The 18,556-nt window shown below is 43.5% G+C and overlaps 1 protein-coding gene across 2 annotated transcripts in view; it reads right to left on the reverse strand.

Moving 5' to 3' along the window:
- DOCK1 (dedicator of cytokinesis 1) overlaps positions 1-18,556 on the reverse strand; it is a 649,074-nt gene that overhangs the window by 506,800 nt on the left and 123,718 nt on the right. For both annotated transcript variants that reach the window (XM_063962225.1, XM_063962224.1), the window contains exons 5-8: positions 7,251-7,347; positions 6,889-7,037; positions 2,212-2,347; positions 1,369-1,523 (exon numbers count right to left, since the gene is read on the reverse strand). In XM_063962225.1, the coding sequence (XP_063818295.1) occupies positions 1,369-1,523; positions 2,212-2,347; positions 6,889-7,037; positions 7,251-7,347 (537 nt within the window). The remainder of the gene's footprint in view (positions 1-1,368; positions 1,524-2,211; positions 2,348-6,888; positions 7,038-7,250; positions 7,348-18,556) is intronic.

The raw sequence follows: 18,556 nt of genomic DNA on the forward strand, positions 1-18,556 counted from the left end.
CATGTAGGTGAACTAACACTCTCACGTGAAGTCCACAGAGATGAGACTCCTGCTTCAGACAGATCTTTTTCACCCACACTTGGGCAGGTGCAAATCCTTATACCAATGATAATTGTTGCGGAGGGAAATACATTGGACGGCTCGCATGCAAACACACAAATACTCGGCATGGAAAGACCTTTACTCGTGTTAGCATACAGTAGTAGGAAGACTGTAGCTGCACTACGGAAAATAAGCTCTGAATGAGACCCATAATATCCACATAGTTACAAAATGCTCCCGGATCTTTGGACAGAGCAGGTCAGTAATCACAGTATCATACCATTCAGCATGTGAACTGAATTCTCATACCCCTGCTAGTTTTCTTTGTACAGTATAAACCAGGGGTTCTCAAACTCAGTCCTGAGGACCCTACACAGTTCATGTTTTCCAGGTCACCTGCTGATCTTCCAAATGTGACAGTTGGTGATACACCTGTGCTCATTACATGACCTGTGTGGGGACCTGAGGACAGAGTTTGAGAACCACTGGTACAAACAATAGCACACAAACACCTTGATGTACATGCAAGACATCATATTTTTAACATATTATTCAATACTTTTTCTTTACAAGTATCCGGTTGTGAAATCACATATAGGCCTTACAGGTTGCCATATTACAAGGCGAAGCCAGACAGTAATTTGCAACCTGCATTATCAACGGACGTTTGCACTTAGGGGGGTATTCAAGTAGTGCTGTTTTTTCGAACAATCAAAAGAATGGCACTTTTTGCCTGTTTTTAGGTCGAATTTATATTCAACCTATTCAATGCCAGTGCCGTTTTTTCCTGGCACTGGTGAAAACCATGTGTATTGGCAAATTCGCCACTGATACACGGGTTTGGCAAATTCGCAGGCATTTTCGCCCGTTTTGGTGCAATTTTCACCCATGCCGATTCGACCCCCCCCCAAAAAAAGTGACACAGTATGGGCGAAAATGCCACAATTGAATACCCTGTGTCCAATTAGTGCCGTTTTTGTGACCAGTCGAAAAAACAGCACTTAATTTGATACCCCTCTTAGTCACAAAGTTCTGCTAGGCAGCAATGAATTAAGATTTATATTCACACAGGAACAGTCAATGCTACTGGTGATATTGACATCTACGGAAGAAAGTGAGTGGATGGTTTAGACATTTGGACATAAATTAATTCCTAGCGACTTTGTTGATATTCCTTACTAGTAATTTGTTGTGCATTACATTTAGACAGTTATGCATTAGCCCATGCGACACCACAACTGCAAAGACGACCGAGCAGAAGAAAAGGTTTCCCAGTCTGGTCATTGGCGGTTCACAAATTGTGATCTTCGCAAAGGGAACACTAACCTGATAAATTTGGACTCCAGGGGATCATAGAGCGACATTAGAACTTCTGCGTCCTCCCCAATTTTGCAGACAACATTTTTTAAATTAACAAACAACGCAAATGAGGGTGTGGCAGCAAATTTGGCTTGTCTGTTGATGTCATTTTGTTTCTGGGACTGTAAAAACAAAATGAAGCAATGCATATTAGGTAAACGAATAAAAAATAAGAAAAGCATGGAGTGCCATTAAAGGAGCATCTACATAAATATATGGAAATAAATAAAATGCACAAAACAATTCTTAGATTGTGGGGTAGGTCGCTAAAATACAATTAAGGTTCTACTTCCCGTCAGCCCAGGGATTCTCACAACTTATGGTTTGTCACTTCCTGTTCCACCAATGGGCTAAAATCATTGGTTCTCATTGGTGGAATTGTCCATATGCGTGACAGCAGGCAAGTCCTGTCCCAATTTACTGTGAGTTACTGTAAGCTTGCATGACAAACAATAATTACTTTAGCGTATTCCAGGCAGTTCTCATACTGCAATATTGTTTCTTATAAAGGGAACACGTACAGTCACAAGAGAACACTTTGAAAGCAAACCTCTTGTCTATATGCCAGTGGAGCAGCCATTTTGTGGATAACTCAGTAAGGTTACTGGTTCCAGGTGATTTGTTCTCAAAATGGCTGCATGCACTGTGTGTATATAATGTATACCCTAAAGACCGTTCTATACGGCTGTTCAGTAAAATACATATGTATATGAAATTCAGCAAATAGAAAATGTATTCCTCTGCTAAAGCAGAAATAAAACCGCAGCAGCAGGTGTAAATGTAGTCTATAAAAGGTATAAAGAACTCTACCCTCTCTTCTTGAATTCTTTCCTCCACTTGCTTGGATGCAATTTCATGTGCCCTAAAAAGACTGATTGTGCTGGTCTGTTCTGGATCTAGAATATTACCGTCTTCATCTCGAACGACCAGGTCCAAGTCCAGAATCCTAGTGGAGGAGATGGTGAAAAGATCATTCTCACAAATAGTTGTGTCTAGTTACCTCCCTTAGCACAACTTACACACACTCAAAACATTATCGCAAAAAGCGATACAGATAAAACTGAAGTCGTAAAAATCTCTATAGAAATAGTCTACTGTGATAACGTGTTGCGGGATTTCATACTGATAAAACTGTATTCCTCACACATTTTCTACATTGCTTCATTTCACCATATACCGTACATATTATGTACATGTGATGTACATGTGGAGCAGCAACCAATTATGGAGAACGTTTCAAAAACCACACAGTAATGAAGGACTATAAATGACTGCATCTTGGCAATGTTTTCACAGAATAAGGGGGGAAATGTACTAAGCAGTGATAAAAGTGGAGAAGTGAATCAGTGGAGAAGTTACCCATGGCAACCAATGTTGAGGTAACATTTATAATTTGCATACTATAAAAGTATACATAGCAGCTGATAGGTTGCCACAGGCGTCTTCTCCACTGGCTCTCTTCTCCACTTTTATCACTGCTTAGTACTTCTCCGCCAAGGTCTCTTCTGCAATCACTGTGGATGGAAGTTCTGGGGTAACAAATTCAATACAGATGATAGATGGATAAGATATATATGCAGACAGATCGATAGATACATATGAGAGAGAGAGAGAGAGAGAGAGAGAGAGAGAGAGAGAGAGAGAGAGAGAGAGAGAGAGATAGAAAAGACATCCAGTACTGTGCAAAAGTTTTAGGCAGGTGTAGAGACAATGCTGCAAAGTAAGAATGCTTTCAAAGATATAAGTGTTAATAGTTTATTTTTATCAATTAACAAAATGCAAAGAGAATGAACAGAAGAGAAATCTTAATCAAATCAATATTTGGTGCGACCACCCTTTGCCTTCAAAACAGCATCAATTCTTCTAGGTACACTTGCACACAGTTTTTGAAGGAACTCCGCTGGGAGGTGTTCCAAACATCTTGGAGAACTAATCACAGATCTTCTGTGGATGTAGGCTTGCTCAAATCCTTCTGTCTCTTCATGTAATCCCAGACAGACAGACAGACGATGATGTTGAGATCAGGGCTCTGTGGGGGCCATATAATCACTTCCAGGACTCCTTGTTCTTCTTTACGCTGCAGATAGTTCTTAATGACATTGGCTGTATGTGTGGGGTCGTTGTCCTGCTGCAGAATAACTTTGGAGCCAATCAGATGCCTCCCTGATGGTAATGCATGATAGATAAGTACCAAATATTGATTTGATTTAGATTTCTCTTATGTTTATCCACTTTGCTTTTTGTTAATTGATAAGAATAAACTATTAACACTTCTATTTTTAAAGCATTCTTACCTCTGTTTTTTTTATGCGCGCCTGCCTAAAACTTTTACACAGTACTGTATATAAAAAAGTTCAAATATCTAGACTGGATAACAAAGAAAGAAATAAAGATAAGTAACCGATAACATCAGTAGAATACATTAGATAACCAAAATAGATAACATTGCAGAGAAAAAAAAATATTTAGGATAGATTCGATATATAGATAAGAAAGATTAAGAGGAGAATGTAAAAAGGGGAAATAAATAGGGATAAAAGAGAAAAGCTAAGAAAAGTTAGGTACACAGAATAGGGGAATCTTGGCGAAGCTTAAATAAATAACATATATTGCAATATCACAATATGAACAAAAGCCTTCAGTGTAGCTCCCAATCCAGCTAAGGAAAGCAGAACACTAGTAGGTAGACGGCTAAATATAAAACTTATAAGACAGCAATCAGCGGCTTCTGCGTAACTCTCCCTGACATACTGCAAAACGACTTTCTGCCTAAACCACGCACTGTGTTGAGGCTTTGTAACATAAAGGACAAATATGACCTAGATGGAGCACAAACATTGTCTTTTACTGTGTTGGGAGAACTTGCAACCATTCCGTTTTAGGGAAGGGAAGACTTTTCCAGTAGGTCTTGTTGCCATTTGTCAGAAGTTTGTGAACAAAACAAATTCTCAAGATGTTCACTCTTGTTTGAACACGGAGCATCTGGAGCCTATGCAAACTTTAAGCAAATACGCTGGCAGATGGTAAGACACAATAACAAACAGGGATTTCATTAATTGCAGAGAAGGTTAGGCTTTACATTCTATACTCTGAAAGGAATCAAGGATCTGGCTGGAAATTGTTTCTATGCAAAGATAAACACGGTCAGGAGAAATGCAGAATTGCCATATCACACTGAGCCATACACGGGATGAGGTTTTCATGAAACGTCATCCCATTATAGGCTAAAAGGCAAAATGCACCCACTTAGCCGAAAGGTAGCCTCCTGGTTATAATAAACCACAAATATTCATTAATTGCTACATGACTGCACCTTCCGACAAGAAAATCACTCACTCAATCACATACAGCTCAGACGGTGAAATGGAGTTATAAATGAAAAACTATATAACTACGCTGCAGACACATTTTAATGGAAAAAGCTCCACGAAAAGACGCCTGGCGCTACCAAGTCACGCAACGGCTTGGTGTGACTAGAAGAGCTGTTTAACGTGGAGGGAGGCTAGATGTAAGTGGACACATCCGTAGATTCTAATCTTCCTCCAAAAGCTTTAAATGGGCTCTAAAGACCTGTTTCATTATCAAGGACTTCTAGCCCTCCTCCTAACCCACCCTGTTGTCCCTGCACACTGACTCGTCCCTCTGGGTCATCCATATAAATAACAGGTTCTCACGAGCAGGGCCCTCCTCCCTCATGTACTCTTCCTTTCCCTTCCAATGCGGTCATCTCCTCTGGACATTCTTTTTGTAATCAGTGTCTCTGACCCTGTTGGCTGCACCCATCAACTGGGGTAACGCTTCAGCCAGTGCAAGCTGCCTAGTTATAGTGATCTTTAGCAGTGAAATGTTGTTTTTAACTGCCATGTCCCGTTATGTCTGTACTTTACTTTTTCTGCACATTGTGTTAGGTTGCACTGCACTAATAAGAACAGCCGCCATCGTTCCTGCATAGACAATTGATGGTGTTAGCGTCAATAACGGTGGTGCTCCAGCACAGAGATTTGGCTCCAGTGAATGTAGTAATACACTATACATTGCAGTGCTATGTGTTATTTATGCATATTCTCAGATTATTCACGTTTTATGCTGAAACTCACTCTTGCCGTTCTTAAAATAAAACCAAATCGAGATTATTCTTCTCGAGGCAATATCATTTGCCCAGAGAGGACTAGACTGCAAACTGGATGGGCAGCACTCAGGGTGGCCAATCCTGGGCCATTTTTTCAATCTCGGCTATCGGGATTGAAAAATGGTCAATCCCGGAATTCCCGGGATAGGCTTTTCCCTATGTGACCACCCCTCTCGGCCTGCAATGCCTTGACCCTCCCGCCTCGCACACATAACTCACCATACAACGGGGGCGTCTGGGTGGGAGACAACCGTCGGGCTCGTCGGCGGTCAGCTGACTGCGCAGCGTGACCTGTAACTGCATGTCGCGCTGCACAAGGGGAGCCGGACAGCATCTCTGCGTCCTGAGGACGCTCAACGCTGCCTGGCTTTAAAAAAAACAAAGGGCCGCATGATCCCTCAATCCCCGGGTTTGGAGCTTCCAATCCCGGACGATTTTTCGCCTAAATCCCGGGATCCCGCCAATCCCAATCCAGGGATTTGCCACCCTAGCAGCACTACAGTACCAAAATATGGGACAGTGCCTGATCATCATAAACAAACAAATACATAAATGAATTAATAAAATGAATTAAATAACTAAGGATACTTACAAAAGAGATGCAGACAGATAGAGCACAAGGTGACAGAGATTAGAACAAAAGATTTTAGAGGTTTATGGATTTATTGAGAACAGTTTTACTGCAAACATTTTTATTCTAGAGCATAATTATTTACTTCTTTTACTTTAAACGCAAGGGTTTTTTTAGTTTTGTCTATGAAGACGACACAGGGGCCTCATCATCAGGGAATACTATGCGCCCAGACGCCAAAGACGCTACAGAACACTGCACACCAAAACACCTTTCAGAGGAAGGGCTCCATGGTATAACTGTAACGGGGGCCATGTGTTTAGAAACTGTGGCTTTGAAGCACACAAAGTCAACCTGGTATCTAAACAGCAGCTGATTTACAATACAAAAAGGCATCTAGCGGCAATCCTGGTGCAAAGCTACAAACGTAAACTTCGACTTGTTTATAGAACTCATGCAAAGTGCTAGATCTGACTTTTATCCTCGAGAAGAGCAGGAGGTTGTTTTACAATTAGGATAATTCTACAAAGAGCAAACTGGCACAGACTGCAAATAGCCTTTCATCATATTTTCACACAGAATATTAAATAAGCCTTATTATGTCTACTTTGGCACCATATTTGTCAATGTAGCACATAAAAAAAAAAAAAAGCCGGGGAAATTTCAATGATCTGAAATTAAAATTTCAGAAAGGCGACAGGAAAAGAAAAAAGGTACAAATACCTACCGACAAACAGGAGCTTTAATATTACATCGCAACAAAAGAATAAAAATAAAAACAACAAACCTGTTTCCATAATCAATCCTGGCTGTGATTTTCTTTTTCAGTTCTTTAAGTTCATCTTGTGGCAGAGTTCCCGAAAGGATCTGTGATCTCCATTCCACCAGGTCACGAATCATATTTCTTACGCAATTAAACATTTCCCGATTATCTTGCTAATAAAAGCAAAAAAAAAAAAATTGTGTCGATTTGACTTCGTAATGAGAGCAGGCAGGAGGACAGAGGCAGTATACAGAAGCAAACATTAACACTTAACATTGCTTTACTTCTATTCAGCTTAACTGAAAATTATTTTTGACATTTTCAAAAGTTCACCGTGCATTAAAAATAACTTTTGCAGTATTCTAAAACATTTCTCCATTACTTACTACATAAAGTTGGCGCCATATGATGGACCATTCCCGAAGCGTCGTCGTGACTTCTTGTACAAGCGGAATCTCACAAGGTACAACGGTTTCATGTTGCCTACAAAAGGTAATAAAATCCAGAGAGCTGCTATGTTATACATCTAATGCATTAGAAAAAGAAATTAAAAAACATTTTTTTCTCTTGGAATCCTGAAGTTTCCACCACTACATGGCAACTTTCTAGATTTACCAGGAATAACTTGTCTACCCAATCAACTTTCATGTTATTTCAATCCAAGTAGCTTTTTTTTTTTTTTTTTTTTTTTTTTTTTTTTTGGGGGGGGGGGGGGGGGGTTGATAATACACTGCTCTGCTTTAGAGTGAAAAAATCATATATATGCCTAGTACTCCCTTGGATAACATACCAAATAATAATACTTTATGCTAGAGCCGACAGAAAGTTATGAAGTCCAGAAGCAAACGTGAGGATTCTACGTAAACATGTAATTTGTTTTGGATGAGATGCAGCGTCCACAGATACTGTACGTACATGTGCACAATTTCCAAGCAGTGAAGAAAAGGGGAACAGGGCAATGGAGAAGACAAAATTGGAGTTTGGGGTAAATTTGGACTGCTACAGACTGCCACATTTTTGCGTTCTTGTGCCCTACTGCATATTTGTCATACTTCTTCTTGGCACAAATCTACATCCATGTCAATGAGAAATTAGATGGTGGTATGGCGGAGAGCCATGTTTTAAAGTTAAACCAAAATACCATCTTAGCTCATCTGCTGGACCAAAGTCAGTTCTTTTCCTTATTTGGTCATCTCTGCTGCTTCAATTTCTGTAAGGATGGGGAACAAGTGTCCTGGCTCAGTGGCCACCAGTGGGCATGATGCCAAATAAAAAAACATCTCCCTCCAAGATTTGATAAATCTCCCGCATAGAGTGTAAGCTTATTTGGGCAGGGCTATCTTTACCTTGTGTTTCAGGTCATTGTATTGTATTTGAAGTACTGTATGATCCCCTCAATGTCCAGCATTGTGTTATACATTGCTGCCTTATAAATGAAGGATAGTAATAGTATCAAATCTCAATCTATTGTTACGCTTTGGAAGAGGTTTAAAAGGAGTGATTAATCACAGGGAGGGCTCCAAACCTTCACTTGCAGCCCTAGCTTATTCCTGCTCTGTTGTCATATTAGTTATGCTGTAGCTCAGTGGTTCGCAAACGGTGTGCCGTGGCACCCTGGGGTGCCTCGGGACACTTGCAGGGGTGCCTTGGATTGATTGTCCAGGACTAATTCAAATTATCTATGGTCAATGTAATCGCGGCTGTCAATCATAAAATGTGGACAAACAGAAGCCAATCTTGTCCCATACCACACAACTGAACCTATGGATGACCTATAAACACAATTTACTTAATTTAAATTTTCTATCTAAATTTCTCAATAAAGAAACTTTTGGCCAAGGGGTGCCATGAAAAATATTCTAATACTCTAGGGTGCTGTGATTCAAAAAAGTTTGGTAACCACTGCTGGATGTAATAGCTTCAGTCGCCGGGAGGTATTGGGCTCCTTGTACTGCCACTGGAAGCCCCAGAGAATTTGTGGCAATAGTGTTAGAATGTCAAAAGGCTATCTGAATTCCCCCACCATTAAATAAGGAAACTCGCAAACTTTTGCAAATCATTGCACAAAATACCTGTTTGAGGGAGACAACTGCAGCATAGAATGGGATAAGGGGAGGGGGGGGGGGGATGTAGGCGTTAAGTACAGAAATATGTTCAGTGCAACTTTTTGTAACTACTTTTTTTTTTTAACATGGCTTTAAAAAGAGAATGTTTTTGAGAGAAAGTACCTCACTAAATACCCAATTTGAGAAGAAGCTTTAAAAAAAAAAAAAAAACCTTGTAAAAAAATTAAGTTATCAAATGCGTCGTATAGATTCAATTGCATTCAGCAGTCAGGGGCCCAGGTGTTACACGGGCATATTAGAAACCCACAAAAACATTCCATCCTCGCCAAGAGAGTACTTTAGGGATCCCATTGCAGAGTGCTAAGGAATGCTGCATTTTTTGGACGGAAAAATAATGGCATTCTAACGCTAACGTGTTAAAGAGCCAAGAGGGACAGTGCAGGGATTTTCCATCCATAGGATAACATAGCAAACACTATTCCAATGTTTCCACAGAAGGTCCCAATTACTAATAATCTTAATACATTTTGTGCAGCGGCAGGTGCTACATAATGACAAAACCAGAAGCCGCAGAAGCTGGTTAAGAAAAACAAACGCTAAAATGGTTTGTTAAACAGAATCTAAATGTTCCCACTGATGGGTAGGCCAGGGCTCCACAGAGAGCACCTTTGTTATCCATAACGGATCTAAAAGTACTCTAATTAGTGAGCGAGAAAGGGTGTACTGACAATGTGGCAGCACGCAACAAACAGAAGAGGTCGGCAAGGTGGTAATTGGTTATTGATTAAAGAAGACAGAAATTGAAACTTTGCTTAGTTGACTTTTCAGGGCACACAATTTTATTTCAGCAATCATTTCTTGATAAAATTGATCACTTTAAAGAAAATGACAACTAAAAGGACGGTACACTTCATATAAAATATAATTACATTCACAAAGACACATGGTCTAGTGCCCCACACCTTGCCAAAATTTTCGCTGTTCAACAATTTTACATTTACAAAAAAACTCAGAACCTCTTTTATTTATTTCATTAAACTAAATAATAAGATTTTACTCACCGGTAAATCTTTCTCTCGTAGTCCGTAGTGGATGCTGGGAACTCCGTAAGGACCATGGGGAATAGACGGGCTCCGCAGGAGACTGGGCACTCTAAAAGAAAGATTAGGTACTATCTGGTGTGCACTGGCTCCTCCCTCTATGCCCCTCCTCCAGACCTCCGTTAGGATACTGTGCCCGGAAGAGCTGACACAATAAGGAAGGATTTTGAATCCCGGGTAAGACTCATACCAGCCCCACCAATCACACCGTATAACTCGTGATACTATACCCAGTTAACAGTATGAAATATAACTGAGCCACTCAACAGATGGCTCAACAATAACCCTTTAGTTAGGCAATAACTATATACAAGTATTGCAGACAATCCGCACTTGGGATGGGCGCCCAGCATCCACTACGGACTATGAGAAATAGATTTACCGGTGAGTAAATTCTTATTTTCTCTGACGTCCTAGTGGATGCTGGGAACTCCGTAAGGACCATGGGGATTATACCAAAGCTCCCAAACGGGCGGGAGAGTGCGGATGACTCTGCAGCACCGAATGAGAGAACTCAGGGTCCTCCTCAGCCAGGGTATCAAATTTGTAGAATTTAGCAAACGTGTTTGCCCCTGACCAAGTTGCAGCTCGGCAAAGTTGTAAAGCCGAGACCCCTCGGGCAGCCGCCCAAGATGAGCCCACTTTCCTCGTGGAATGGGCTGTTACTGATTTAGGATACGGCAATCCAGCCGCAGAATGCTCCAGCTGAATTGTGCTACAAATTCAGCGAGCAATAGTCTGCTTAGAAGCAGGAGCACCTATTTTGTTGGGTGCCTACAGGATAAAAAACGAGTCAGTTTTCCTGACTCCAGCCGTCCTGGAAATATAAATTTTTAAGGCCCTGACTACGTCCAGTAACTTGGAATCTTCCAAGTCCCTAGTAGCCGCAGGCACTACCATAGGTTGGTTCAAGTGAAAAGCTGATACCACCTTAGGGAGAAACTGGGGACGAGTCCTCAATTCTGCCCTATCCATATGGAAAACCAGATAAGGGCTTCTACATGACAAAGCCGCCAATTCTGACACACGCCTGGCCGAAGCCAAGGCCAATAACATGACCACTTTCCACGTGAGATATTTCAAATCCACAGTTTTAAGTGGCTCAAACCAAAGTGATTTTAAGAAACTCAACACCACGTTGAGATCCCAAGGTGCCACAGAAGGCACAAAAAAGGGGCTGAATATGTAGCACTCCCTTTACAAATGTCTGAACTCCAGGCAGTGAAGCCAGTTCTTTCTGGAAGAAAATCGACAGAGCCGAAATCTGGACCTTAATGGAACCCAAATTTAGGCCCATAGTCACTCCTGACTGTAGGAAGTGCAGAAAACGACCCAGCTGAAATTCCTCTGTTGGGGCCTTCCTGGCCTCACACCACGCAACATATTTTCGCCAAATACGGTGATAATGGTTTGCGGTTACTTCTTTCCTGGCTTTTATCAGCGTAGGAATGACTTCCTCCGGAATGCCCTTTTGCTTTAGGATCCGGAATTCAACCGCCATGCCGTCCAACGCAGCTGCGGTAAGTCTTGGAACAGACAGGGCCCCTGCTGTAGCAGATCCTGTCTGAGCGGTAGAGGCCATGGGTCCTCTGATATTAATTCTTGAAGTTCTGGGTACCAAGCTCTTCTTGGCCCATCCGGAACCACGAGTATCGTTCTTACTCCTCGTTTTCTTATTATTCTCAGTACCTTTGGTATGAGAGGCAGAGGAGGGAATACATAAACCGACTGGTACACCCACGGTGTCACTAGAGCGTCCACAGCTATTGCCTGAGGGTCCTTTGACCTGGCGCAATATCTAGTTTTTTTGTTTAGGCGGGACGCCATCATGTCCACCTGTGGCCTTTCCCAACGGTTCACCAACAGTTGGAAGACGTCTGGATGAAGTCCCCACTCTCCCGGGTGTCGGTCGTGTCTGCTGAGGAAGTCTGCTTCCCAGTTGTCCACTCCCGGAATGAACACTGCCGACAGTGCTAAGACGTGATTTTCCGCCCATCGGAGAATCCTTGTGGCTTCTGCCATCGCCATCCTGCTTCTTGTGCCGCCCTGTCGGTTTACATGGGCGACTGCCGTGATGTTGTCTGATTGGATCAGTACCGGCTGGTTTTGAAGCAGAGGCCTTGCTAGACTTAGGGCATTGTAAATGGCCCTCAGTTCCAGAATATTTATGTGTAGGGACGACTCCTGACTTGACCAAAGTCCTTGGAAATTTCTTCCCTGTGTGACTGCCCCCCAGCCTCGAAGGCTGGCATCCGTGGTTACCAGGACCCAGTCCTGTATGCCGAATCTGCGGCCCTCTTGAAGATGAGCACTCTGCAGCCACCACAGTAGAGATACCCTGGTCCTTGGAGACAGGGTTATCAGCCGATGCATCTGAAGATGCGATTCTGACCACTTGTCCAAGAGGTCCCACTGAAAAGTTCTTGCATGGAACCTGCCGAATGGAATTTTGCTTCGTAAGAAGCTACCATTTTTCCCAGGACTCGTGTGCAGTGATGCACCGATACCTGTTTTGGTTTCAGGAGGTCTCTGACTAGAGATGACAGCTCCTTGGCTTTCTCCTGCGGGAGAAACACTTTTTTCTGTTCTGTGTCCAGAACCATCCCCAGGAACAGCAGGCGTGTGGTAGGAACCAGCTGTGACTTTGGAATGTATAGAATCCATCCGTGCTGTTGTAGCACTTCCTGAGATAGTGCTACTCCGACCAACAACTGCTCCATGGACCTCGCCTTTATAAGGAGATCGTCCAAGTACGGGATAATTAAAAACTCCCTTTTTTTGAAGGAGTATCATCATTTCTGCCATTACCTTGGTAAAGACCCTCGGTGCCGTGGACAGTCCAAACGGCAGTGTTTGGAATTGGTAATGGCAATCCTGTACCACAAATCTGAGGTACTCCTGGTGAGGATGGTAAATGGGGACATGTAGGTAAGCATCCTTGATGTCCAGGGATACCATGTAATCCCCCTCCTCCAGGCTTGCAATAACCGCCCTGAGCGATTCCATCTTGAACTTGAATTTTTTTATGTATGTGTTCAAGGACTTCAAATTTAAAATGGGTCTCACCGAACCGTCCGGTTTCGGTACCACAAACAGTGTGGAATAGTAACCCCGTCCTTGTTGAAGTAGGGGCACCTTGACTATCACCTGCTGGGAATACAGCTTGTGAATTGCCTCTAGCACAGCCTCCCTTCCTGAGGGAGTTGTCGGCAAGGCAGATTTGAGGAAACGGCGGGGGGGAGACGCCTCGAATTCCAGCCTGTACCCCTGAGATACTACTTGAAGGATCCAGGGATCCACCTGTGAGCGAGCCCACTGATCGCTGAAATTTTTGAGGCGGCCCCCCACCGTACCTGGCTACGCCTGTGGAGCCCCCGCGTCATGCGGTGGACTCAGAGGAAGCGGGGGAAGAATTTTGATTCTGGGAACTGGCTGACTGGTGCAGCTTTTTCCCTCTTCCCTCGTCTCTGTGCAGAAAGGAAGCGCCTTTGACCCGCTTGCTTTTCTGAAGCCGAAAGGACTGTACCTGATAATACAGTGCTTTCTTAGGCTGTGAGGAAACCTGAGGTAAAAAAAAATTCTTCCCAGCTGTTGCTGTGGATACGAGGTCCCAGAGACCATCCCCAAACAATTCCTCACCCTTATAAGGCTCTATGTGCCTTTTAAAGTCAGCATCACCTGTCCAGTGTCGGGTCTCTAATACCCTCCTGACAGAATGGACATTGCATTAAGTCTGGATGCCAGCCGGCAAAATATCCCTCTGTGCATCCCTCATATATAAGATGACGTCTTATGTTCGCAAAATAGTATCCCTGTTTGACAGGGTTACAGACCACGCTGCTGCAGCACTATCTGCAGGTCTCAGTCTAGTACCTGAGTGTGTAAATACAGACTTCAGGATAGCCTCCTGCTTTTTATCAGCAGGTACCTTCAAAGTGGCCGTATCCTAAGACGGCAGTGCCATCTTTTTTGACAAACGTGTGAGCGCCTTATCCACCCTAGGGGATATCTCCCAGCGTAACTTATCCTCTGGCGGGAAAAGGTACGCCATCAGTAACTTTTTAGAAATTACCAGTTTCTTATCGGGGGAACCCACGCTTTTTCACACTTCATTCACTCATTTGATGGGGGAACAAAACACTGCCTGCTTTTTCTCCCCAAACATAAAACCCTTTTTTAGTGGTACTTGGGTTAATGTCAGAAATGTGTAACACATTTTTTATTGCCGGGATCATGTATCGGATGTTCCTAGTGGATTGTGTATATGTCTCAACCTCGTCGACACTGGAGTCAGACTCCGTGTCGACATCTGTGTCTGCCATCTGAGGGAGCGGGCGTTTTTGAGCCCCTGATGGCCTTTGAGACGCCTGGGCAGGCGCGGGCTGAGAAGCCGGTTGTCCCATAGCTGTTACGTCATCCAGCCTTTTATGTAAGGAGTTGACACTGTCGGTTAATACCTTCCACCTATCCATCCACTCTGGTGTCGGCCCACAGGGGGCGACATCCCATTTAATCGGCATCTGCTCCGCCTCCACATAAGCCTCCTCATCAAACATGTCGACACAGCCGTACCGACACACCGCACACACACAGGGAATGCTCTGACTGAGGACAGGACCCCACACAGCCCTTTGGGGAGACAGAGAGAGAGTATGCCAGCACACACCAGAGCGCTATATAATGTAGGGATAAACACTATCACTGAGTGAATTTTCCCCGATAGCTGCTTGTATAAACAATATTGCGCCTAAATTTAGTGCACCCCCTCTCTTTTTAACCCTTTGAGCCTGAAAACTACAGGGGAGAGCCTGGGGAGCTGTCTTCCAGCTACACTGTGAAGAGAAAATGGCGCCAGTGTGCCGAGGGAGATAGCTCCGCCCCTTTTTCGCTGACTTTTCTCCCGCTTTTTTATGGATTCTGGCAGGGGTAATTATCACATATATAGCCTCTGGGGCTATATATTGTGATTATTTTGCCAGCCAAGGTGTTTTTATTGCTGCTCAGGGCGCCCCCCCCCAGCGCCCTGCACCCTCAGTGACCGGAGTGTGAAGTGTGTATGAGGAGCAATGGCGCACAGCTGCAGTGCTGTGCGCTACCTTGGTGAAGACTGAAGTCTTCTGCCGCCGATTTTCCGGACCATCTTCATGCTTCTGGCTCTGTAAGGGGGACGGCGGCGCGGCTCCGGGAACGAACACCAAGGACGGGTCCTGCGGTCGATCCCTCTGGAGCTAATGGTGTCTAGTAGCCTAAGAAGCCCAAGCTAGCTGCAAGCAGGTAGGTTCGCTTCTTCTCCCCTTAGTCCCTCGTTGCAGTGAGCCTGTTGCCAGCAGGTCTCACTGTAAAATAAAAAACCTAACATATACTTTCTTTCTAGGAGCTCAGGAGAGCCCCTAGTGTGCATCCAGCTCGGCCGGGTACAGAAATCTAACTGAGGTCTGGAGGAGGGGCATAGAGGGAGGAGCCAGTGCACACCAGATAGTACCTAATCTTTCTTTTAGAGTACCCAGTCTCCTGCGGAGCCCGTCTATTCCCCATGGTCCTTACGGAGTTCCCAGCATCCACTAGGACGTCAGAGAAAAGAAGTGAAAGCATAGAAGTCGTTGGTTAAAAAATTAAAGTACGGCCTTACTTGCTTCCGTATTATGATGGCAATTCGAGCAAATGAAGTGGACACTATTGATCATGGGAAAGTGCTACCACCTTCGTATCAAAGCAGAACCTTTAGTACAGGCCTGGCCAACCTGTGGCTCTCCAGCTGTTGTAAAACTACACATCCCAGCATGCACTGCCACGGTTCTTGCATTCCCTAATAGCAAAACTGTGACAGGGCATGTAGTTTCACAACAGCTGGAGAGCCACAGGTTGGCCAGGCCTGCTTTAGTAAACTGATCTGGAACTTTCATGTTGTTTTGACACCGAAGAAAAGAACAGATATCGGCTATTATTTCAGAGAAAGCAATTGTCACCACTTCTGTTTGTCATGCTACAGCGACAATAGTTACAAAGGGAGGACAGTGAAGTCAGCAATCAATCATCCCAGGTATGGGCTCCTCAGCAAACGTACCCAAAAATCAGGCTTGTATGCTGCTCTGAGAAATCACAAATAGCCCAATAACTACTGTATGTCTGAAGATCTACATGCCCACATAATCATGACAAACTGAGGCTTACACTAAGCCCTGGCATCCCTTCCGTGCACATGTATGGGAAAAGGGAGCATGGCCACGTATCATGGGGGATGTGACGCAAGTCGCAGGGTCGTGGACTTACAGCACACCACTTTTAAAAGAGCCAGAAAGCGTAGCTGCTTGCCCAGGCATCCAGACGACCGGACTGGTCCTACTGCCATTTGCAGAAAAGATTGGTCAGATGGCCATTGCGCCCATGGTTATACTGCACGGAGGTCACTAGTTTCAAGTGAAATGCTAGACTTCCATGAATATTGGTTCAGACCACACGTGGCTGTCTCCACTGTGGATAGGTTATAGGTGTGCTTTAACAATTGCCTCAATTTCCTATCTAACAGCTCAGCATCGGCCTCTCCCCATTGCAACCTGAGACACTGGCACCCCATCCCCTGCAAAATTCAGTTCAAACTCCTGGCTCTCACTTACAAAGCATGTAATCACTCTGCTACTTCATACACCTGTCCTCATTTCTGTCCACACTCCCTCCCATCACCTCCACCCTTGCCATGATTGCCGCATCTTCAGTACCCTGGTTACTTCCTCCACTGGTCATCTCCAAGATTTCTCACACTCCGCCCCACTCCTGTGGTACTCAGTCCCTTGCCAAGTGAGACTTTCTACCACTCTCGCCAGCTTCAAAAGTGCTCTCAAAACACATCAAAGGCTATCACTTTCCTAAATCTCCACTGTTCCTCTCCTCCCGACCTTCTCTTCTCCCCATATCCCCTCCCAACTGCTTACCCATCCATTAAGTATATAAGCTCTTACTGGGGGGTCCTCGTGTTTGTTCCTAGCACTATCCTTGCTACTAGTGCTCCTCATCTCTGCTCTCCTAGCCCTTATCAACGACACAAACATTGTGATCACCCATCAGTGGGTACAGGCTCAATGAGTGCTGGTCTGCTTACCCTTCCTGTGACCTACCTACACTTCACTGTCAAGATACAGTGATTTACCAAACCTTCCCCCCCCCCCCCCCACCCCATCTGCTTACTACCTACTTTATTGCTCTGTGTTCCTATTGCTGGGCATACACGGTCCTATAAAATGCCAGTCAGACCAACAGAATTTTTTCTTGCGGCCTGACACCCATCAGATATTATGGACATACACTGAAATATCTCTCACAGTGTACTACACAATATCTGCATTCTTCCCCTGTAGAGGAGACGTTTCCACGTTCCTCCCCTGTGAAGAAAGAGTGGAAACGTCAGTCGGTTGGCTGCGGCAGTACATACATTGGGGCAGATGTATTAATCCTGGAGAAGTAATAAAGCAGTGATAAGTGCAAGATGATAACGCACCAGCCAGTCAGCTTCTGTCAATTTACATATTGGAGCTGATTGGCTGGCGTGTTATCACCTTGCACTTATCACTTCTCCAGGCTTGATACATCTGCCCGACTGCCTTTACACTCAAAAAACATGCTGCGTGAGGTGGTATGTCAAAGCGATGGGTAGCGCACACATACACAGATAATTATCTGGTTCATCCACCGATATCAAGCAGATTGCCCAGTTTTACTGTTACTTTGTATATATTCCCTGTATGGCAACAACATTACATCTCTAATTATACACTAAATGGCTTCACCTGGCATGTTCATATTCTACATGTTAATGCAGTAGAATATTATGTCAGCATATATTACTACCTAGCAAACTTTACATAAATTATTAACCACCAAATGAATTATCTACAGTAAACAATGCCATCCTTTTTGTCTTCTTTTAGCCTTAATTGTTGTGTTAAGTCTACAGATCTCTATACAATTCTACTTTTTGCGTTTTGAGTTTAGCCTACAGATCTCTATGCAATTCTACCAGCCTATTAATTTACGTTCTGTTTGGGCGCATCTGAAAATATTACAGGACAACAGGATTTGTAGTTATTATTTAACACCAAGATCAAAGTTTTCCTGGAGATTACAAAATTGTTGGAATTCTATGCCGAAAACCTGCTTCAAGTAATTTTTGTGTTTATGACTATTTATTTTTTAAATGTATTCATTCTATAAAAATAAATCAACTTTCTGCTATTTTAGTCCCATAAGTCTTCTCTAGAAATCAATTTTGTAATCAGACTAGATGTCATTATGCAGTAATCAGATGATTAGAATACTGATGCCGAACATATTTCATCTAGAGGTTAAGACAAAGACGGCAACAAAACATATTTTGCGCAGTGTTTAACAAAACTGTCACTCGCTGATGACAATCCGGTAGAAGAGACGCAAGCACCATAAGCAGCAACATGTTACAAAAACAAATTTACTTTATGTCTAATTTAACCATTACAGGCTCAACGAAGGACTCTAGACATGGCTTTTCAGTGAATG

This window comes from Pseudophryne corroboree, chromosome 3, assembly GCF_028390025.1.
Source record: "Pseudophryne corroboree isolate aPseCor3 chromosome 3, aPseCor3.hap2, whole genome shotgun sequence".
Taxonomy (NCBI): Eukaryota; Metazoa; Chordata; class Amphibia; order Anura; family Myobatrachidae; genus Pseudophryne; species Pseudophryne corroboree.